At 33.6% G+C, this 24567-nt stretch overlaps 1 protein-coding gene across 2 annotated transcripts in view; it reads left to right on the top strand.

The window, feature by feature from the left end:
• The window catches only part of SLCO4C1 (solute carrier organic anion transporter family member 4C1), a 75393-nt gene that overhangs the window by 47517 nt on the left and 3309 nt on the right, over positions 1 to 24567 (top strand). For both annotated transcript variants that reach the window (XM_015080452.3, XM_027037236.2), the window contains exons 6-12: positions 2473 to 2591; positions 4626 to 4770; positions 5130 to 5325; positions 11126 to 11279; positions 14838 to 15028; positions 16374 to 16438; positions 17921 to 18058. In XM_015080452.3, coding sequence (XP_014935938.1) covers positions 2473 to 2591; positions 4626 to 4770; positions 5130 to 5325; positions 11126 to 11279; positions 14838 to 15028; positions 16374 to 16438; positions 17921 to 18058 — 1008 coding nt within the window. The remainder of the gene's footprint in view (positions 1 to 2472; positions 2592 to 4625; positions 4771 to 5129; positions 5326 to 11125; positions 11280 to 14837; positions 15029 to 16373; positions 16439 to 17920; positions 18059 to 24567) is intronic.

The raw sequence follows: 24567 nt of genomic DNA, 5'->3' as shown, positions 1-24567 counted from the left end.
AAACTGTACATAGGCACTTTCTTACTATATACTTAACTAAATTTGTTTCCTGTGTGTTGTCTGGAATCTTGCTTTATGTATATGCAAAGTACAAGTATCTTTCAAACTATTTGTTTGTATTCAGTTACTCACTACCCAATAATTAATCTGCCTTAAATCATTGATGTTATTTGTTGATGAGAGAACAAGTACTTTTTTTCCAATTGTCATAAAAGTAATGCTGTAGTATACTCATTTTTCACCATATTTCAATATTAGACAGTTTGTCCAAAAAGAAAAGATTAATAGAAAAGAATATCCATCCATTCCCCTTCTCTGGAAAACTTTGCTTCTATATAATCATGTAGTTCAAATTATCTATAAAAGTATTTTTCTCTAGGCTGAAGATTAAATAGCTGTTTCTATTACATGTAAAAGGTAGATGATTAACTTTAGGAATGGGCAAAAGAAAAGTTGGCAGAGTGGAAGTAGTTGGTCTCACTGATTCCTGTCTACCCTGGGCCATCCAACTTATAATTCCATGTATTGACTGTTTTCTCAGATTTATTCACAGTACCATTATTAAAAATCAAAGAGACATGATAATACATGGTAAATACTTCATCTGTGAAGCATGTTAGAATTAAAAAGAGTAGGGGCACCTGGGTGGCTCGGTCGGTTAAGCGTACGACTTCAGCTCAGGTCATGATCTCACAGTTCGTGGGTTCAAGCCCCATGTCGGGCTCTGTGCTGACAGCTCAGAGCGTGGAGCCTGCTTCGGATTCTATGTCTCCTTCTGTCTCTGCCCTCCCTCCACTCGTGCTCTGTCTCTCTTTCTCTCTCAAAAATAAACATTAAAAAAAGAAAAGAACCTCGAACATACATTGTTTAATATATAATGGATGAAAAAGAGAACCATTCAAAAAGAAGAAAAGAATTTAAGAGATATTTTTATTTTTTTATTTTATTTTATTTTTTAACGTTTATTTATTTTTGAGACAGAGCATGAACGGGGGAGGGTCAGAGAGAGGGAGACACAGAATCCGAAACAGGCTCCAGGCTCTGAGCTGTCAGCACAGAGCCCAACGCGGGGCTCGAACTCACGGGCTGTGAGATCATGACCTGAGTCGAAGTCGGCCACTTAACTGACTGAGCCCCCCAGGCGCCCCTAAGAGATATTTATAAATAAAGAGGATAAATATGTCGTTGGAACAGAATTGTCTCAATTTTTAGACTGGTTGGTACTCCCTTAGCTGATAGTAATAATTCTAGCTCTCAGAAAAAATTATATATGTAAATGTTTGTGCAATTTTGTTAACAGAGGAACTGGCTTCTTATGTTATGGTTTTATAAACTTGTAGAAGAGTGTGTCAGTTAAAAAGTAAGCATTTCCAAACTCAACACCCCAAAAACAAATAATCTAGTGAAAAAATGGGGTGAATAAACAGTTTTCCAAAGAAGATATCCAGATGGCAAACAGATACCTGAAAAGATGCTTAAAAGCACTCATCATCAGGGAAATACAAATCAAAACCACAATGAGATACAACCTCACACCAGTCAGAATGGCTAAAATTAACAAAACAAGAAAGAAGTATTGGCAAGGATAGGGAGAAAGGGGAACCCGTTGCACTGTTGGTGGGAATGCAAACTAGTGCAGCCACTCTGGAAAACAGTGTGGAGGTTCCTCAAAAAAATTAAAACAGAATTCCCCTACAACCCAGCAATTGCACTACTAGGAATTTATCCAAAGGATACAAAAATGCTGATTTGAAGGGGCACATGCACCCCAATGTTTATAGTAGTGCTGTCAACAATAGCCAAAGTTTGGAAAGAGCCCTAAAGTACATCAACTGATGAATGGATTAAGAAGATGTGGTATGTATGTATGCATATATATATATATATATATATATATATATATATATACACACACACACACACACACACAATATACACACATACAATGTACACACACACACACACACACACACACACACACACACACACTGGAATGGAATACTACTCAGGGATGAAAAAGAATGAAATGTTGCCATTTGCAACAACATGGATGAAACTGGAGGGTATTATGCTAGGCGAAATAAGTCAGTCAGACAGAGAAAGACAGATATCACATGATTTCACTCATGTGGAATTTGAGAAAATTAAGAGATGATCATAGGGGAAGGGAAGGAAAAATAAGGTAAAAACAGAGGGAGGCAAACCATAAGAGACTCTTAAATACAGAGCACAAACTAAGGGTTGATGGGGGTGGGGCAGGCGGGATAAATGGGTGATGGGCATTAAGGAAGGCACTTGTTGGAGTGAGCACTGGGTGTTATATGTAAGTGATGAATTGCTGGGTTCTACTCCTGAACCCAAGACTACACTGTAGGTTAACTAACTTCAGAATAAAGTTAAAAAAAAATTAAAAGTAAGCATAAAAAAATGAAGAATGAAGTGATAGAAGAAGTACATTTACCGTTTTTTTAGGTACAGCAAAAATTCAAGGTGAAAGAATTTCCCAGACTCACCAGGATAAGAGTAGTTCCTTAAAAGACACCGAGGAGAGTTTTGGAACAAGCTTTAAAGATTTTCCAGCTGCCCTAAAGGTAAAATAACACTATACACATACATGCTTGCACTCTCTCTCTCTCTCTCTCTCTCACATACACACACACACACACACACATATACACACACACCCTCCTCCACATATATAGGTAGATATTTATATATACATATAAATAAGTATATATATACATATTTTCACAATGCATTTTTGCTTACTTATTATAATTTTAGCTCTTAAAAATAAATAACTCCTCAGATTTAATTGTATTATGCTTTGAGTAAATGAAAACTATTCCAGGATAGAATGGTTGAAAGAACATGAGTTGTCTTAATGACAATATCAATATTCAGTGGTTTCTCTTTAGCACTATAGTTCATTATTCCATGCCACTTCCTTAATGTAATAGATCAGTTATCACTAAATTATAAATATATATTAGAGAATGTCTAACCAGTATTTTTCCCTTGTGAAATAGGTGGCAGTTAGTGGTTACTTGGTTTGAATTTGAGATTAAAGAAACAAGTGTTATGGTCTGTTCTGTTGTATTTGCACAGAAAAACATTCTTTCATTTAGCATCATAAAAGTTTTGTACATACAGGAGTTTGTAATTTTACCTTTTCAAGATTTGAAATTATTTCCTTCTCAATCATTTTCATTTTCCTCCTTAAATGAAAGCCTGAAATGTTTTTAATTGATTTATCTTACCTTTTAACTCTATTCCCTCCCATGCAGGCACATTCTTGTGTTTTTCTGACATTGTTCATGATTTTTAATCCCAACAACGATTTTCTTTTGTAATAGTTATGTTCTATGTCATATATTTCTATTTATTTTATAAATTGTTATGTATATTACCATTTTTATGTATATTACTGCTTTTTTTTTTTATTCTTATGGTTTCATGCTTTGAGGTCTCAATTCTGATTCAGATCCCTCTGGATTCAGTATTTTATTGCTAGTTTTTCTCAGACAGAGTAGCATCTAAGTATCCTTGAATACTGAATGATATTTCTGACTAAATGGACCTTCTCTGATCATACTCTTTTAGTCCCAGAATTCTGTGGATGTTATCTTACTCTTTTCTAGTTACATGTGTTGTGGTTGAGAAGTTCCATCCAAGTTAGTATGATTCATTTTTATTTCCATCTATCTTTGATTTCAGGCAATATATTAGGTTATGCCTAAGTATGTGGTTTTTTTTCCCATTAATTCTTGCTAGAAATCCATTATCTTTTTAAACCTGAAGATTTAAATGTTTTCTGCCATTATTATTTTTAAAAATTATTGAATGTTTTCATTCAGGTACTTTTCTCTTTTTTGTCACTACTATTATTCTTAAGTTAGATCATCTGGATCTGACTTCTAACTCTCTTGCCTTGCCTCTTCATGACTCCTGTGAGTGGTTGTGAGTGTGTGTATTTTGCTTGATTTAATTAAATTTTTTTTTCACTTAATATTCCAGAAGTATAGTTTGGCTTTCACTTTGTGGGCAGATATATTAGATTAATTAATCTCTGTACTCTCATCTGATAGTTTAAGATTCTGAGAAGTCCAGCAGTGTATCCACCTATTTAAAATTGCTGAGCTCTATATCTATCTAAGTTTCTTAACTAGTGAGTCCTTTACTCATAGAACAATACAAATTTGATACTAATAGACCATTCTCATCTGTGTTTATAACCAAGTTCTTCATTTAGTAGACATGGGAATTCAAAACATCAGACAAGGGGTAGATTTAATGTATGGAAGTTTATCATATACTGGAGAAAACCTTTCCAACCTGGCTTTTACCTCCTTTATCCCATCCTTTGCATATGATAAAGACACAGTCACCCTACTGTTGAATCAATCATCTGTCAATTCTCTAGGTGCTCCACATATAAATTTTCTCAATGTTGTATATATCAAGCTATTAATATTTCATCTTTATGCTGGAGGAAATGCTGAAATTTTATAGATAGTTATACTGTGTTTATTAAAAATTTGCCATTTCATCATGCTGCCATTTTAATGTTACATTTTGCAGTATAATCATACTTATTCATTTGGTGAACTATATTTTTTCTTTAGAATTTGATGAGGAATACTGTCTTTATGTGTTTAGTTTTTTCAACTTCCTCAGAAGCCTTAATTACTACTGGATTTGCTACATTTTTACCTAAATTTATAGAAAATCAATTTGGATTGTCTTCCAGCTTTGCAGCTACCCTTGGAGGTAAACCATTTTTTTCTTTGTTCAGATTTAATCTAATAATTTTACTTTACTACATTAAATTTTTATTAGAATAATATATCATTTTGGATAGCCACTTCTTGAAATTTAAACTACTGATTTTGATAAAAGTTTCAGATTTTCTGTTAATAGACAGTCTGTTGTATGAACATGAAATACAGAGGCTGTATAGCTAAAGAGAATATTTGTTGATCTTAATATTCAAAACATTATAAATCACATGATAGCATTCATGTGTTAAAATAGTACTGGTGCTTGTTTTTGATGTTTCCCAATTTGTCATGTGAGTAACTGACTACACCTGTATGTTTTCTCACTCTCTCTGTCTTCTTTCTCATCAGGGGCTGTTTTAATTCCTGGAGCTGCTCTTGGTCAGATTTTAGGTGGTGTACTTGTTTCAAAACTCAAAATGACATGTAAAAACACAATGAAGTTTGCTTTGCTCACATCTTTAGTTGCGCTTGTGCTGAGTTTTGTATTTGTTTATGCCAACTGTGAAAATGAGCCTTTTGCCGGTGTGTCTGAATCATATAATGGGTAAATATATTTCAGTACTTTTTGATATTGATATGAGAGTAAAAGCTGTGTGTGTATTTTCAAGTATATGCTTTCTTGAATAAAATAATGAAAAATTGGCTTTTTCATATATAAGAAGATGTAAGGTTTTTTTTTTTTCTTGTTTTGCTGGTTTAAATAATTTGACATCTTATTAAATGTTGGGTGTTTATCTGGAGAGCAGTTAAAGAGTAACTACTCAACTATTCTATCCTGGGCAATGTATCCTGAACTATGTTCAGGGATACAAAGATTAAAGTAAAGAATCTTTGCCCTGAAAGGATTCACATCCTAGGGAGAATTTCATATGTTGCTATTGATTTAAATCTTTAAAAATGGAGATGCCTCTATGGTGACATTAGTGTATTAGGGGGGTTGAAAATAGTCTGCAGATAAATTAAAATGAAGCTAGTCCTAGGTTATACGAATGATTATTGTTTCCACTTTAGAAGTTCATGGTTATTGTAAAGAAATAAATGACTCCTTGTTATGACCTGTAAACATGTTTCCACCTGTAACTGGTATGACCATTTTATCTTTGTATGTTTACTTTTGCCTTGTATGTTTAGTTTTGAAATCCTAAGGCATGAATTAGCGGATCAGGCAGGAGGATGTTGCATAGTGGTGCATTCATAGCCTGCAGTGTTGCTTTAATTGTTTCACTGAATGTGTTTGAGGCTGGTAAGGGAGATGGTACTCTAGGTCAAGGACTCCAGAGTTCTGTAGAGTATGGCACTCCAATAACCTAAATAGAATGTACTTTGTTGGATGAATTTGCCAGGAACGATTGTGATTTGCAGTTGCTGTCATTCTTTTACATTAATGAGATGCTGAGCATTCTAAAGCAATGTTAAGTTCACCTCTATTACATTTATTCAACATTTTTTTACTACATCCTCTGGCTGAAAAATCCCTGCTCTAAAGCAGTTTGCAATGTAGCAGGAGTGATTGGGAAAAAAACGGTAAATGAACAATGTATTAGGTAATGAGAGACACACAAAGGGCTATGAAATTCAAAAGAAGGAGAGCTTTTCAGTATCCTTTGATTAGATTCAGAAAAAGTTTCATGGTATAACAGAGAAATTGGTTTACATATTTTTTAAGGGTACAAAAAAAGCTATGAGAGTTAAAAATTTGAGAAGAGGGAAAGGCAGAGGGAGTATATTAGGCATAAATGCCTAGTAAAGGCTGGTAGGTTCAGAAACCAGTTCCAATGGGACTTAGATCATGTTCCTAAATGAAAAAATATCTGGAAATGTTGAAAGGTAGGTACAGGTAAGTACTGCAGACCTGACTTTACACCTATAAACTTTACCCAAACGTATCCTGAGAAACCACTTGTTTTTTGTATATTCCTTTTAGAACAGAAAGTTCTGGATAGTTTACCACTAGTTTAATTACCTTGAAAGATGAATGATGTGGATGTGAATCTATTTGCTATTTTCTACCTTAAACAAGAGTTCCTACCAGATAAGCTGTCCTTTGCCTAATCGGAAGGGAAGACAAGAGAGAAGGTGTCAGTTTGAGTTGTGTGTATTTATTTAGATATAAATGGAGATGGAGATAGAGTTTAATGTCGCAGAATAGGTGAGACATTGTCAATTTTTTTTCCTCTGTGGCCTCAAATTCTTTTTTTTTTTAAGTTCATTTATTTATTTTGAGAGAGAGTGTGCACCCATGTGCTTGAGTGGGGAAGGGGCAGAGAGAGAGGGAGAGAGAGAATCCCAAACAAGCTCCACACTGTCAGTGCAGAGCCTGACACGGGGCTCCAACGCGGGAACTGTGAAGTCATTATCTGGGCAGAAATCAAGAGTTAGACGCTTAACTGAGCCACTCAGGTGCTCCTCAAATTCTTCAGGTTAGCTCTGTACACTGCATATTAAAATGTCCATACCGTAGATAGTTTACTCACTATAGCCTCATCCAACAAACACATATATTAAAGAAAAAAAAGTAGTATATGGAAAGAGAAACAGACTAAGAAGCACAAAACATACCTTGTTAGTTATGAGGAAAAAGAAGTTATGGTTGTTAAACACAGCTTTGCAACTATGAATTAATGAATTAGGCTTATTGATAGGTTCATTTAAAATCCTGTTAAATAGTATATATTAAAAACTTAAGATTGAGGTACCTCGGTGGTTCAGTCAGTTATGCATCTGACTTCAGCTCAGTTCATGATCTCACCGTTTGTGGGTTCAAGACCTGCATTAGGGTTTTGCACTGACAGCCCAGAACCTGAAGGATTCTGCTCTGGATTCTGTGTCTCCCTCTCTCTGCCCCTCCCCCACTTGTGCATGCGCACATGCTTTCTCTCTCTCAAAAATGAATGAAACTTTAAAAAAAAACCTTAAGATTAACAATACTAATCATTTCAGAGGGTATTTTTAATATTTGTAATATTTTACATTAATTTATTATTTAATGTTTAATGTGGACACAACAATTGAAAGCAGACTGTCATTTCTAGAAATATATTAGTTATTAAAGCTTCCTACTGTTCTCATATTGCCTTGACTCTGGGTTTGTTCTGGTAATCAGTGTTGATAATTGTGATTTGTGTTTTACTTTCTACTTAGAGCCTTGTGAAATATGAAATACTGTAGTTAGTACACACAGTATTTTTTCTCTATCTGGTCTATAGCGAGAATTGCTTTACTTATCTGAAACAGCACCTTAAAGATGCATACCTATTAAGATGTTATGATAGGTTTAGGGAAATCTTTCCTTACAGTAGAGACATAATTATAGAATAGTTGGGATTCAAATAAGAAATTGACATTTAAATTCTATTATTTGTTATAAATGTGTTGCTCACATATATGGGTGTGTGTGTTTATACACGTGTATATTTTAAATATTCAGGAAATTTTTTTTTCAACGTTTATTTATTTTTGGGACAGAGAGAGACAGAGCATGAACGGGGGAGGGGCAGAGAGAGAGGCAGACACAGAATCCGAAACAGGCTCCAGGCTCTGAGCTATCAGCCCAGAGCCTGACGCGGGGCTCGAACTCACGGACCGCGAGATCGTGACCTAGCTGAAGTTGGACGCTTAACCGACTGCGCCACCCAGGCGCCCCTAAATATTCAGGAAATTTAAAATATGTTATGTGTTTTAAAAACAATATGTATATATTAAGAGCATTTAAGAAACTTTTCAAGCATTGACTATTTTTCTAATAATAGTTTCCCCTTTACCTCATGAAATTAACCTTTATAAAATATATAGGCTTAAGTAGTTTATATACACTTAACTAAAAGGAATATATGCTACATTTCTCTGTTTCTACTTAAGTTTGCATCATACTGTCATACACCTTCATGTTCTTAGTAATCACATATTGATAGTGTGAGAATTTTACGTTGGAAAAGTTAAGTTTAAAAATGTGTAGACGCCATTTCTAGAATTGAAGGGGTAGTATTTCTGTAGTCACCTTACTTCTGTATCTATATTGTAAGCTAGTTGTAGGTAGACTATAATGCTTGTTTTTGTGGGTAAAATAATGCTTGATAAAGAAATCTAGCAGCAGCCTATGGAATTGATTAGAGGAAGAGACTCCAGGCAGAGTAATGAATTATTTACAATTCACTCTTTGATCACCTTTTCTTCCAATTTCCACTGATTTGTTTCCAATTTGTTTTCTCTCCTTTACTCTTTCTTGACTCTTTATTCTCCACCTACCCCTTAAATATCATTTTCCAACATAACAGTTATTCTCTTATAATCCTTAGATAAATCACTCATTTACTGATTTTGACCTGCAGTGGAAAGCAAGGAAGTTAGCTTCATGGTGATGAGGAGGGATTTTATTATCTTTTTCTGCCCTACCTGCCTGCCTTCCTTTTCCATTTCCTTCTTTCCTCGCTCCCTTTCTCTATTTATTTCTTTTAGATATGTTTCCATCACTTTGAGTAGAGTCTAGCACAATATTGGAGCTTACTATGTATTCATGAAATAAATGGACACTTGAGACCTCTACTCTCTTGCTCTATGCTCCTTATATGGCTAATCTTATCATTATCATGGTTTCAGCCACATTTATATGCAAACGATATTAGATATCTAGCTCCAGGCCATATTTCTTCACCAAATTCTGATACTCTTAAACCTCAGTATGCATAAAACCTCATTCATCATATCCTCCCCAAACTAGTTCTCTTTTTCTACCAAAACACCAAGTTAGACAGTATGTGGCATGGGTGTGTGTGTTTATACACGTGTATATTTTAAATATTCAGGAAATTTAAAATGTGTTATGTATTTTAAAAACAATATGTATATATTAAGAGCATTTAATAAACTTTTCAAGCATTGCCTATTTTTCTAATAATAGTTTCTTGACTCTTTTGTCCTATACCCATCTTCAAACACCGAATCTTACCCCCAACATTTTAGATGATTCTACATCCAGAATCAGCCAAAATATTTCCCAAATCTATCTCCTTTAATCAAATGTTCTATTTTGGTTCTCCTATATATTGTCGATTGTCATAAATTACTGTTTGGCATATTATAACTGGTCTCCTTCCTTCACATTTATACTCTGCATCACTCCTAGCATTATTTCTCTAAGATGTGCTTTTGACAGTGTCACTTTCCAGTGTAAAAATACTTTGATTACCTTTTCAAAAATAGGTTCAAACCCATTGTTTTTTTTAACAGGTCGATAAGGCCTTCATTTATCTGGTCTCTGACCCCTCTTCAACTATGTTTCTGATCACTCACTGCCTCAGACATCATTCATATTTGTCCATATAGGAAGCTATATCTCACCTTTATGCTTTTGTACCAGCTTTTCTGAAGTGCCCTTCACATTCCCCATGTATCCAGCTAACTCTTACTCATCCTTTAAGACTTTCTCAGGTAGTAGCTCCTAAAGACTCTCACCTAAACTTCAGCTTGTCCTTCAGTGCTTCTAAAGTACACTTTGCAAATACCTGTAACCATGTTCACCATATTAGTGTATAATTTTCTGTGTCTATCTCTACTCCTAGACTGTGAAATCTTTGAGGACAGCAACTACTTTACTCAGCTGTATTCCTGATACCTAGCATAGGGCCTAGCATTTGCTCAATGTTTATTGGTTGAATGGATGAACAAACAGGGATTGGAGAAGTATCTTTGGTTAGGGTAACCCTAACAATAACATAACGATGTTATCAAAGATATCGCATCCTATTAAAAGGCAGCATGGAACAAAACTGAGTCTGGGAACCAGGACTATTTGGTGAAGATAGAAAGCTTAATCTCTCTGGGCCCTAGTTTTCCCACTGATAAAATGAGTATGAGTATTTTGAAAACCATTATTTTATTCATCCTTGTAGATGTAAAATTTTCCACACTCTAGGGAAATTTAGCACTGTCTGGAGACATTTTGGTTATCATAACTGAGGGATACTACTGGCATCTAATGGGTAGAGGCCAGGGATGCTGCTAGGCATCCTATAATCCACAAAAGCAGCACTCCCTCCCTGCTACCCCTTCAAAGAATAATGTAGTACCTAATGAGAAACCCTGCTTTATTTGCTTACTCTGCCTGTTTTTCTTATCACTGAGACACATTGTATTATATAAGTATTGTTTATGCTGACTCTCTCTCCCACAAGAAATTAAATTTTGTGTGAAAAGGCAGACATTTGATTTGTTTTATTCATTCAGTAATTAAGTATGTGTTGAGTGAGTAAATAAATGACTGAAGGGCAAGATCTAATAATGCTTCTGAAGTGCTCATTAAAAGTTACAATATAGATAATTTGCCTCATTTCATTTCTTGATGACAGGACAGGAGAACTGGGAAACTTGACTGCTCCTTGTAATGCCGATTGTAACTGCTTTCAATCATATTATTATCCTGTCTGTGGAGGAGATGGGGTCCAGTATTTCTCTCCCTGCTTTGCAGGTTGTAAAAATTCTCTTTTAAAAAGACAGCCAAAGGTAACTTGGGTCTTCTGCTTTACCTTAATGAGGTAGTGTGTTTGTACATTTATGGATGACCTTCTTTGTCCTTCTAGTGGAGTTATGTAGTACCTGTCTGTTCTTCCCTTGCTGGCCCACCTCCTTCATTCAGAAGCCAGCATAAAGTTTCAGTCAAAGTTAGATGGATAAACTTTAGCGATCTGCTATACAACATTGTATGTATTGTCAACAATAATGTATTACACACTTTAAATTTGTTAAGAGGGTAGAGCTCATGCACAGTGTTCTTAATTGTGTGTGTGTGTATGCATATATACATTTTTTGTTTTTTAAAGACCCTAAGCACTCCTGCTGGAAAAGACTCTTCTTCCTTTATATTTCAGATGCATTAAATGTTGAAAAATAAATTTGGCAGTTAATCACCTACATCTTGTTACATCACTTCTATTATAGTAATGAAATATTATTTACCTTTTTACATTGTGTTATTTTCTCAACCATGCTTTATGCCCCTAGAAGTCAGGGAACTTCTTTTCTTACTAATTACAGTGTATATATTAGAAACATAATAAATATTTATTATTCTTATCTGATGCACCACAGATTCATTTTAAAATGCCCCAAATCATTAATTCTCAAATACAAATTTACTTTTAATTCTAGGTTAGAATGCATATTAGTTTACCTAGATATGATTTTTTTAAACAGCTAAATAGTTTAAAAAGATCCAATAGAATTTTATTGTACTATATCTATAATCTAAAGATTTCATCTTAGCTAAATTTAAGAGTTTGGGGAAAAATAGCATTCAGATTATTAGTAGTACATAATATGTTATGGATTAATACGTAATGTGATAACTTTAAAAAGATCTGAGAGAAATATATACTGTAAAATAAGAGACCACAATGAGTAAGATACATAACAATTATGACAAAACAGTACAATCTTGAATATTTGAAATGTAGACTAGTGGAATGGCATTTCTTTTACCATATAAAGATAAGTTTAAGATTGTAAGAAAAGATTTATACATAAATAAGTAGAAAAAGCTAATTGAAAGAATCTATAAAATTATTTCAGATTTCTTCTAAAGCCAACTTGGATGTGGTTGTGTGTATATGTGTGTGGTTGTATGCGTTTATATGTTCATAAACATAAATATATGTGTGCATATACATGTACACATATCTTTAATGATTTTGTGTGTAATAAATACATTAGAAATTTATCTGAACATACTAGGATTTGATCTTCCTGCAGGGTGTGTGAGAATATGAGGAACAATGTACATTTTTTTCCATATTACCTAGCTTATAGATTTTAAAACGATCATCTAAGAACATTGAAAAATGTGTCAAAAAAATATCTGTGGTGAATCATAGTAGACATAACAGACTGGGGTACCATATGTGCAATTTTAATCCATGGGATAAAACTAGATCATTACCATAAAGTACCTATGAAAAATAAATGGCCTCCAGAAGATTTTTAAGATCTCAGGTCTCAGGGTTATCATGCCTTCAAACTAGTAGACATCTGGGCTTCCTTTAGTTTTAAAACAGATTGAGAAAATTAGGTGTTTGTGTTACTTATAAGGGATCAAATTCCGCAAATGAGCATGATGCATGTTACAGAATCAGAAGTATCGAATAATAGGTAACTATTACTTTCAGAGGTAGGTATGTAGGTAACATTTCTTGTGTATAAAATATGATTGCTAAGGGCTATTGAATAACTCTAATCAGTAGATTACAACAAAAAGATATTTGTAGATTTTTACTCCCATAACTAAAAATGTTAGACACAAATATTATCCTGCATAAGGAAACCAAAAAAAAGAAAAAAAAAACTTTAATACCCAGAACATAGTTGAAGTGGTATTGGTTATTTTGATATGATTAATTTGATATTTATATTTTTCCCCAAGTACTGTAATTTCCATCTTAAATAGCAAATTGTCTTCTAGTGATTGTTTAGGAAAAGCAAGTTATTTTGACTTACAAATTTTCTATTTGTTCTGGCTTTTCATGTCTATCTGGTCCATGTCACAACTCATTTTTTCACAGGATTTTTTTCTTATGGAATATTTCAGAGGGGCAAAATGCATTGATAATAATACAGTAAATACCTATGCACATTTGTTCACAGAAATATTAGTCTTATATTTTTACACTGACCCAAACAACAAAGCAAATGTTGAGTAAGAGCTAGTATATTGCAGGTAAAATTGTATACTTTTTTATTTAAGAGAGGTATATAGTTTTATCAAGATATAAAATACTTTTCTCTTAAAATTTTAAAGGCTACATTTCTTCTTTATTTGATATATCCAGGTGCTGAGTATGTAATATTCCATTTTGGGAGTGTCATCTGCATATTTGGATATCCTGTGTCAGTACCACTGGCCTTAGATTAGCTTTAGCACTGAAAAAAGGTCTCTGGCCTTTAGAATAAAAAAAGTACTATTTCCCTTTGACTTATATGGCTCTGTTATGACTTTATTGAGGCCTTAAACTTGTAAAAAGAGTTATAGTAAGAATGCAATTGAGCTGTAAAAAAACATTTAAAAAGTAATTATGCCTAACAAACTTCTTAAACTCTGAATTTTTTTTCCTAATGTTTATTTATTGTTGAGAGAGAGAGAGAGACAGAGTGAGGAAGGGGGAGGGGAAGAGAGAAAGAAGGAGACACAGAATTTGAAGCAGGTTCCAGGCTCAGAGCTGCCAGCACAGACCCCAATGCGGGGCTTGAACTTGGGAATGGCAAGATCATGACTTAGGCCGAAGTCAGAAGCTTAACCAATTGAGCCATCCAGGCACCCCTAAACTCTGAATTTCTTTCCTACAAAAGTAATAATTGTAATCTTTTAACATGTTACCTTCCAACAGTTCATATTATTAATTTATATGTAAGTATATATTAAATAGTTAATCTTATATATTTATATATAAAATAGCCTTTAGGATAATGAAGCAATAACTTCTAGCTTATCATTGTCATAAATATGTCATCTTAGAAGGGATAGAACTTGCTTTTAGTAAAGCAATTACAGAAAGTTCAGAAGATAATAGTAAAGTTGTTTACTTGAGAGCAACATATTTTTTTCCTAGAGACTTGTGATATATTAGTTAATTTTGCGGTGACATTTGTTAAAATTATAGTGTTTGTCCTTTCAAACTATCGTAGATAGTGTGCTTCTTTACCTTCTATAATGGAAAAGAAAGCAAGAAAATAATTTGAACAAATATGATTTATTAAAAGTAGTCTGGAAGGTGAGGTCAGATAATTGGTATATTCTTGTCCATTTATTTTATAAGTTATGAGTCAGTAATAGCTTACAAGTTGAAGCAGTGAACACTACTCAAATACAGATGATTCTACTTCATAAATGTTGTCCTTTATTTTCACTTACTTAATCTCTTAAGAGTTAATTACTCTTTTGTAGCATTATTTGTTGTTCAAAGATTAAGATTGTGTAAAATGATTGCCATGTCTGTAAATCACCTAACTTACAATGATAAAATATGTTTTCAAGATAAGCACGTGCAATATCATCATGTCTAATATTTGTAGGAATATTACAATTGTTCCTGTATTGCAAGGAATACAGAAATAACTCCTACTTCGGCAAGTTTTATTTCTGAAGTTAAAGCTGGAAAATGTGAAAGTCGATGTGCAAATTTGCCCATATTCCTTGGCATTTTCTTTGCTACAATTATCTTTACATTTATGGCTGGTACTCCTATAACTGTGTCCATCCTAAGGTATGTATTATATTGTGAAATTTGCCATCCCTAAGACAATTTGAGTGTAAAGAAAATAGACTCAGGTTCATTTGGTTCATATATTGACCACTGGTTCTAAAACTAATTCAGTTCTTATAACATTGTTACTTCTATGACATTGGAAAAGCTACTTCATTGAACCCCAGATATATGAGGTTTAAATGTGATCATGTATGTGAAAGTGTCTTAATATTGCCTATCTGGAATATACTTGACTTTAGCTTCTCTGACTCTTTCATCAGGCTTCAGTTTAAGCTATTCAACCGCGTTTGAGTATGATGGAAATGTAGAGTATTCCGCATATGTCAGAATCAGAATGACCTGAATTCTACCTCATATAGTAGGTGCAGTGATATTCAACCTTCTCTAAACAATGCTCTACTAGATGAGAAGCTAGATGCCACATGGCTCTTGGCAGTGTTTTGAGCTTTCAATTTGCTCTTTTTCCTTCACAACACTTGATAAAAATACTTATCAATTTTTTTTGATAAAAAAACTGCCCTTTCATAAGTTCATCAGTCTTTCTATGTCTTTCCTAACAACCTCTAGCTTTTTTACTCTTCAGTTTTTGTTCCCTGATACTCATTACTTTTTCACATACATTTGTCCATTGGAAATTTTGGAGATTCTGTCTGCAAATATTAAATAGTCTGATAACATTATCCTATGTGGAAATTGAAGTTAGAGAACTGAGAAAACGATTTTTTAAAACTTCATTTTTGGAACATTATCTATAAAACTTTTCAACTACATGTTTGTTTTTAAAAACTAGTTGATCTCTTTTATCTCCTTTCTAACTCTTGTGTGCCAGTATCGTGTCTCATTTCATGTTTGATAGTCATTACTTAAAGAATCATTGTTGAATCAGATTGAGCCTCAACAACTGTTTTACAAAACCTGAATTAGTACTTTATCCCCTATGTATGGTTTCTGTCTCAAAACTTAGTAAGAATTAGAGTAATATTTATTTGTTTGTGACTTAAGTCATGTGACTTGTGACTTAAGGGATAGTAAAAAACAAGTCTTGTTAATGCATGTGCTTTCTTTTTTACATTTGTTTCAATTCATACATATTCGATATATTTGTCAAACTTTGATTCTTTTTGGTGTTTTGTAGTGTTTTAGTTCATATAACATTTTTCTTCTTTTATAATTCCAGAAAGGTTCAACTCTGTATAAGCTGTTACAAATAGTTTGTTTATTTCATGCACATAACATTTACTTAATCTAGAAATGCTAAACTGGTAGAAAAATAAATTGGCTTTAAGAGCAAATATACTATATGACCACTTTTAGTTAATGTATACGTATTTGATATCTTTAGGTGTGTTAATCAGAGACAACGGTCCCTAGCATTGGGAATACAGTTTATGCTGCTTCGATTAGTTGGTATGCCATTTTTCTTAATTCATTGGTGACTGTTGGTTATTTTTGTTGATTAGCATTATTGATTAATTCACTTAAGGGATATGCCAAGAAAATAATTTAAATGCCATAGAAAACTATGTAATTGTCATTGAAGAAAGTTGTTTTCTAATATTTGAGATGTAGTATTGTTTATAGATCACATAAGAAAATAATGACTTTACTCTTTAACCTACCTGATTGGTTAACTGTCATTTCCAATTTTGTTACAAATATAACTTTAAAGAGTGTATCATATTTATTATAAATATAACATAGGATCATCAACACATTTTTACTTGAGCACAGTAAAATACATAAATTTTTCCTATTCATGTAAAACCTATTATCAACATAAATTATGATAGAATCATATTTATAACTATTGCAATTCCTTTTCTCCCAGCATTGATCTCCATTTGGGACATAATTATATCGTATTAGCAATGAAAAATGAGTTAACAAATTTCAATTAAAATTTGGCATACATATTGTGGCTAGTTAAGAATTGATGGAAGAAAGATTTTATAGAAAATTTCATAAGTTTCCAGATGTAGGAAGAAACAGAAGGACAGAAATACTGTATTATACATATAATTATATGTATGTATGATTATTCCCACAATATTATACCCATAATATAAAGATCATTTATAAAACTAAAAACCAAAAGTTAGGAGCATTAGAAATCCTGTGAACCAACTTTCCCATCTTCAGGTGAATAAATTAAGGTTCTGGGAGATTCAGGGATTTGCCCAGGGTTACACAATTTGTGGTGAAAATGAGAATAGGAAAATGATAACTTTATTCTCAATCCAGTGCTATTTTGACTCTGTCAGTCTTCAGGTCATGAAAAAACAGACTGGATGTAACTGAAATCTTTGTCTAAGAAATACCACTTCATGTATTTGATTTGCAACAGTTGGAAACTTCCTAAAGATGTGGCAGCTTAGAGCCTCGTGACTTCATGCGAGGGAGGGGGTGTTTTTGAGATAGTATTCCTAAGCATGTTAGTATGAATGTATATGTATGTGCATGTGTGTGCATACACATGTGCACTCTTCATGCATGCACATGCACATAACACATATACTGTAGTTTAGCATTTGTGCATCAATAATTTTGATTTTTTAAAATTAAAATAGCTAATTTCAAACATATTCATTAAATTAGGAAAGCAGTGAATTAAAATATTTACTTAGCTAAATGTTAGCCTAATGCATGCCAGATATTCTTATTAAAATGAATTTTTGAATTGATTAGAAGTATATAATATATAATTATTTTAGAATGTTTTATCTGTTTCTTTATACCCCTATTACTTGTACATGAACTGATTGATTTATATATGTCCAGATTAATTCCTAGTCTTATTTATATAAAATATATGTATAACCATGTATATAAAAATCTATAACTGTAGGCTATAATCTTTACTGATGTGTATTTCACATATAATTCTTCTAGGCACAATACCTGGACCAATTATATTTGGTATCACAATAGACAGCACATGTATTCTGTGGGATATTAATGAATGTGGAACTAGAGGTGCTTGCTGGATTTATGATAACATCAAGATGGCCTACATGCTAGTAGCCATAAGTAAGTGGTGATTTCTTGATAACTTTAGATTAAATTGGTAATGTCAAAAGAAAAAAAAATCTTATTGTTACTTAAGTTTTATAATGTTTATTAGTTCATGCTACTGGGGTATCCTATAGAGATCAGTTAACACAGCATGTGATGAAAGGTTTTAATGAGTCTGTTAGGCTCAGTCTCAGAAGAGAATAACATTTTACCTTTCATGAAATCACATGTAATTTTTTAAAACAATTTCTGTCAAAAATTTTTTTGAAAGTCTGACAAAAAGATAAAAGACAATTCTGAAAAACTCTCTGGAATGATTGTCATCTAGATACCTGCTCTTTGGAAAGTACTTAGAGCTGAGGTAGGGAAGTATCTTTTGGCTCGGAGGCATGTTTTAAGAAATGTTTTTATAGTTTAAAAGGTTAGCTATGATGTTTAACCCTTTTTGCCTTTGGTAGCCCATCTTGGATAGTCTTGGTTAAGCAATAAATGACATTTAAGATTGCAAAAGATTGATTATGCCAATGCATGTGTTTTGCAAGAGTTAAAATTTAAAAATTAAAAAAAACCCTAAAATATTAAAATATTTAAATTAAAAATAGAGGTAGAGGTTTCAAGATGGTGGCATAGGAAGACCCTGAACTCATCTCCTCCCATGGACACAATAAATTTACAGCTACATATAGAATAATTTTCTAAAAAGGATCTTAGCATTCGACACAGCACCCCATAACAAAAGACAAAAGAGATGCATTAAGTAGGGTAGGAAAGGCAGAGACATGGCCTTGCTGAGGATCTCACCCCAGACACAGTAACTCCACAATTGGGAGGGATCCCCAAAATAAAGAGCAGTTCCTCAACTAGTGAATGGATTGTGCTGCACAATAGGCACCCTGACCCTGAGGACTGGCACTGGAAAGACAAGATCTCAAAACATCTGGTTGTGAAAATAAACAGAGATTAAGATCAAGAGAATCACAGAACTATAGGGAACAGAAATCCCACTCTTAAAGGGCTTATGTGCAGACCCATTCATCCTGAGATCCAGCACAAAAGCAACAGATTGAAAAACACCCAGACTATAAGCACAGAAGACCCACTTACTAAATTTAAGGTGGCTGCTAGAGAGGCAGGAACCTGCGGTGACATTATCCAGGGACAGAAGCCCTGGTAGTTGCCATTTTTGTAATTTCATCCCAACTTGGTGGTGACAGTCTTTGAATGTCATTTTCTGTGCCCTCCCTCTCGTCTACTAGCACCAGAGGTCATGTTTGTGCACCCTGCACTGTAACTAGGCTGAGAAAATTCCCAGTACTTTACTCACCCACTGTAGAGATCTAGCCACAACTAGAAAGATAAACTTCCTGAGCGTCACCCTCCCAATGTAGCAGACAAGCTCCAACTGGATCAGGCAAACACCTTAACCACTGCCCTATCCATATGGCTGCCAAGCCAAAACTGGATTGGCCAAGCACCTGGAGCCCTACCTACCCCATAAAGCAGCTGCGTCCCTATTGTAGCCAGCTAGCACTTAGTGCCCACAAAAGGATATCCATTGGGGGCCTGTGTCTGTAGCCAGGGGAGATTGTGTTTTGGGGCCACATGAAACAGCTCTTACACAAGCTCACGACTTCAAGACTGAAAAAGGTAGTCATTGTACCTAAAACATATAGACTAATAACAGAGAGATAAGCAAAATGAGAAGACAGAGGAATATATTCCAAACCAAAGAACAAAGCAACTCTCAGAAAAAAAGACTTTAGGGAAATAGAGATAAGCAGCCTACTGATAAAGAGTTCAAAGCAATGATCATAAAGATGCTCACCAATTTTGGGAAAAGAATGGATGAATAGCGAGAACTTCAAGAAAAATGTAGAAAATATAGGAAGGTACAAGACATAACTGAACTAAAAAATATTCTAAGGGTTTCAGCAGCATAATGGACAAAATAATGGAATGAATCAGTGATCTGGAAGACAGCAATGGAAAACACTCAGAGAAGCAAAATGACAATAGAATTAAAAGAAGTGATACCTTAAGGGACCTCTGGAAGAACATTAAGTGGAGTAACATTTGCATTTTAGGGGCCCCAGAAGGAGAAGAGGGGAGAAAAGGGTCAGAAAAATTATTTGAAGAAATAATGGCCGAAAACTTCCCTAATCTAGAAAAGGGAAGATTCATCAACATCTGGATCATCTGGATGTTCATCTGGATCATCAACATCCAGATATCCCAGAAAGTTCCAAATAAGACGAACCCAAAGAGACACACCAAGACAAATTATAATTAAAATGATAAAGGTTAAAGATAAAAGAGAATCTTAAAAGCAGCAAGGGAATGAAATATATTACCTATAAGGTAAACCCAATAAGCCTATCAGCGGGTTTTTCAGCAGAAACTGCACAGGATGGAAAGGAGTGGCATGACATATTCAAAACCTTAAAGGAAAAAAAACAAAAAACTGTCAAGCAAGAGTACTCTAGCCAGCAAGGTTATCATTTAGAATTAAAGGAGATATAAAGAGTTTTCCATGTAAGCAAAAACTAAAGGAAGTTCATCACCACTAACCCGGCCTTACAAGAAATATTAAAGGCACTTCTCTTAAGCTAAAAAGAAAAGACACTAATTAATGAGAAAACATGAGAATAAAAATCTCACCAGTATATGTAAATAAATAATAAAGATAGTAGATCAACCTCTAATAAAGTAAGTGTTAAGGGTAAAAGATAAAAATAGTAAAGTTCATTTAAAATGTATAATTAGTTAAGGAAACATGAAGTAAAAAGATGTAAAATGTGTTATCAAAAATCTAAAATGTGGAGAATGTGAGTATAAGTATAAAGTTTTGAAATGTGTTCAAAATTAAGTTACCATCAACTTGAAAGGGACTTATATATGTAAGATGTTATATGTGAAATTTATGGTTACCACACATGTAAAAAAATTTATAGTAAATGCACAAAGGAAAAGAAAAAGGAATCTAAACAAATAAAAGAAAATAAACCACAGGAGAAGAGAAAAAGAGAAGAAGAAAGGATCAGAAACAGATTACAAATATAGCCAGAAAGCAGTTAACAAAATGGCAGTAAGTACATACCTATGAGTAATTGCTTTAAATGTAAATGAATTAAATTCTATAAGCAAAAGACATATAGTGGCCGAATGGATAAAAGACAAGACCCTTGTATATGCTACTATAAGCTCCCAGACTGAAAGTGAAGGGATAGAAAAGACATTCCATAAAAATAGAAAGAAAGCTGGAATAGCAATACTTACTTCAGACAAAATAGACTTTAAGTTTGTTTGTTTGTTTGTTTGTTTGTTTGTTTATTTATTTATTTGGAGAGAGAGAGAGAGAGAGAGAGAGAGAGAGAGAGCGAGCAAGCATGAGAAGGGGAGGGGCAGAGAAAGAGAGAGAATCCAAAGTCTCTGTGCTCCATGCTGAGTCCAGAGTGGGGGTTAATCTCATGGACTGTGGGGTCATGACCTGAGCCAAAATCAAGAGTCAAGACACTTACCTGACTGAGCCACCCAGATGCCCCTCAGACAAAATAGATTTTAAAACAAAGACCAGAACAGGAGACAAAGGCATTACATAATGGTAAAGGTATCAATCCAATAGCATTTGTAAACATTTCTGTACCTAACATAGCAGTACCTAAATATGTAAAGCAAATATCACCAGTATTAATGGGAGAAATAGTAATACATAATAGTAGGGGACTTTAATACCCCACTCACATTAGTGGATAGATCATCCAGATAGGCAATCAATAATGTAAGTATGGCCTTAAATATATCAAATGAACCTAAAAGATATTTACAGAGCATTCCATGACAAAACAGCAGAATACACATTCTTTTCAAGTGCACATGGGACATTCTCCAGAATAGATTACATGCAGGGTCACAAAACAAGTTGCAATAAATTTGAGAAGACTGAAATCATATCAGGTATGTTTTCTCGCCACAAAAGTATTACATTGGAAATCAGTTACAAGAAGAAAACTGGAAAGTTCACAAAATATGTCAAGATTTATTTATTTATTTTTCTATTAAAAATTTTTTTTAATGTTTATTTATTTTTAAGAGAGAGAGTGAGCTGGGGAGGGGCAGACAGAGAGGGACACACAATCTGAAACAGGCTCCAGGCTCTGAGCTGTCAGCACAGAGCCTGACATCAGGCTCAAACATGCAAACTGTAAGATCATGACCTGAACCAAAGTCAGATGCTTAACTGAGCCACCCAGTCACTCCAAAATATGTGAAGATTTTAAAAAAATGCTACTAAACTGGTATAGCAAGTCTGAAAAACAGTATTTAGGTTCCTCAAAAAATTAAAAATAGAACTACTCTATGACCCAGCAATTGCACTACTAGGTATTTATCTAAGGGATACAGGTGTGCTGTTTTGAAGGGTCACATGCACCCCAATGTTTATAGCAATGCTATTGACAATAGTCAAAGTATGAAAAGAGCTCAAATGTCCATCGATGGTTGAATGGATAAAGAAGATGTGGTATTACTTAGCAATCAAAAAGAATGAAATATTGCCACTTGGAACTATATGTATGGAATTAGAGAGTATTTTGCTAAGCAAAATTAGAGAAAGACACATACCATATGACTTCACTCATATGAGGAATTTAAGATACAAAACAGATGAACATAAGGGAAGTGAAGCAAAAATAATATAAAATCAGGGAGGAGGACAAAACATAGGAGACTCTTAAATATAGAAAACAAACAGAGAGCTGCTAGAGGGGTTGTGGGAGGGAAGGTGGGCTAAATGGGTAAGGGGCATTAAGGAATCTCCTGAAATCATTGTTGCACTATATGTTAATTAACTTGGATATAAATTTAAAAATAAATTAATTAAAATAAAAAAATAATAAAAATAATAAAAACATGCTACTGAACAACCAGTGGATCAAAGAAGAAATCAAAAGAGAAATTAAAAAAATACCTTGAGATAAATAAAAATGGAAACACAATGTTCTAGAATTTGGGGGATGCAGCAAATAACAGTTGTAAAAGGGAAGGAAGTTCATTGTTATACAGGCCTTCCTTAGGAAACAATAAAAATCTCAAACAATCTAAGTTTACATTTAAAGAAACTAGAAAAAGAAAACAAAGCCCAAAGTTCTTAGAAGGAAGGAAATAATAAAGACCAGGAGAAAAAGTAAGTGAAATAAGAGATAGATAGATAGATAGATAGATAGATAGATAGATAAATAAATAAATAAGATCAATGAAATGAAGAGTTGGTTATTTGAAAACATCAACAAAAATCAACAAAAATCAACACTTTTAACTAAACTCGTCAAGAAACAAAGAGAGCCCAAACAAATAAAACCAGAAATGATAGAAGAGAAATTACAGTGGACACCACAGAAATACAAAGGATCATAAGAGAATATTATGAACAATTATACACCATCAAATTAGATAACCTAGAAGAAATGAGTAAGTTCCTAGAAAAATAGTCTTCCAAGACTGAATCTTGAAGAAATAGAAAATCTGAATAAGACTAATTGCTAGTAATGAAATTGAATCAGTAATCAAAAAATACCCAACAGACAAAGGTCCAGGTCCAGATGGCTTCACAGGTGAATTCTACCAAACATTTAAAGAATTAATACTTAATCCTTCTGAGCCCAGCATTATCCTTATATTAAAACCAAAGACACTGCAAAGAAGAAAATTACAGGCAAATATCCCTAATGAACATAAATGCAGAAGTCCTCAACAAAGTATCAAACTTAATTCAGCAGTATATTAAAAGGATCATAAACCATGACTAAGTGGGATTTGTTTCAGGGATGCAGAGTTCATCAGTACCCATAAACCAATCAGTGTGACACATGACATTGACAAAATTAAGGATAAAAAACCTGATCATTTCCATAATTGAAGGAAAAGCATTTGACAGAATTCAACATCCATTTGTGATAAAAACTCTAAACAAAGTAGGTAAAGAGGGAACATACCTCAATAAATAAAGGACACATATGACAAACCCACAGCTAACATTTTACTCCACAGTAAAAAGATAAAAGCTTTTCTTCCATGATAAGGAACATGACAAGGATGCTTACTCTCACCACTTTTATTCAACATAGTATTGGAAGTCCACCATAAAAACTATTGGAAATAATAAGTGAATTAGGTAAAGTTGCACGATGCAAAATTAGTATACAGAAATCTGTCACATTTCTCTACACTAATAGCAAACTATGAGAAAGAGAAATCAAGAAAACAACTTTTTCAATTGCACTAAGGAAATCCCAAAAGTAAACCCATATTTATATGCTCAATTAACCTACAATAAAGCAGGCAAGAACATACAGTGGAGAAAAGACAGTCTCTTCAATAAATGGTGCTGGGAAAACTGGACAGCTACATGCAAAAGAATGAAATTGGACCTCTTTGTTACACCATACACAACAATAAAGTCAAAATGTATTAAAGGCTTCAGTGTAAGAGCTGAAACCATAAAATTCCTAGAAGAAAACGTAATAAGC

Source organism: Acinonyx jubatus, chromosome A1 (genome assembly GCF_027475565.1).
Source record: "Acinonyx jubatus isolate Ajub_Pintada_27869175 chromosome A1, VMU_Ajub_asm_v1.0, whole genome shotgun sequence".
Taxonomy (NCBI): Eukaryota; Metazoa; Chordata; class Mammalia; order Carnivora; family Felidae; genus Acinonyx; species Acinonyx jubatus.
Note: the sequence above shows the minus strand (reverse complement) of the source record. Positions and strands in the feature narration are given on the sequence as shown.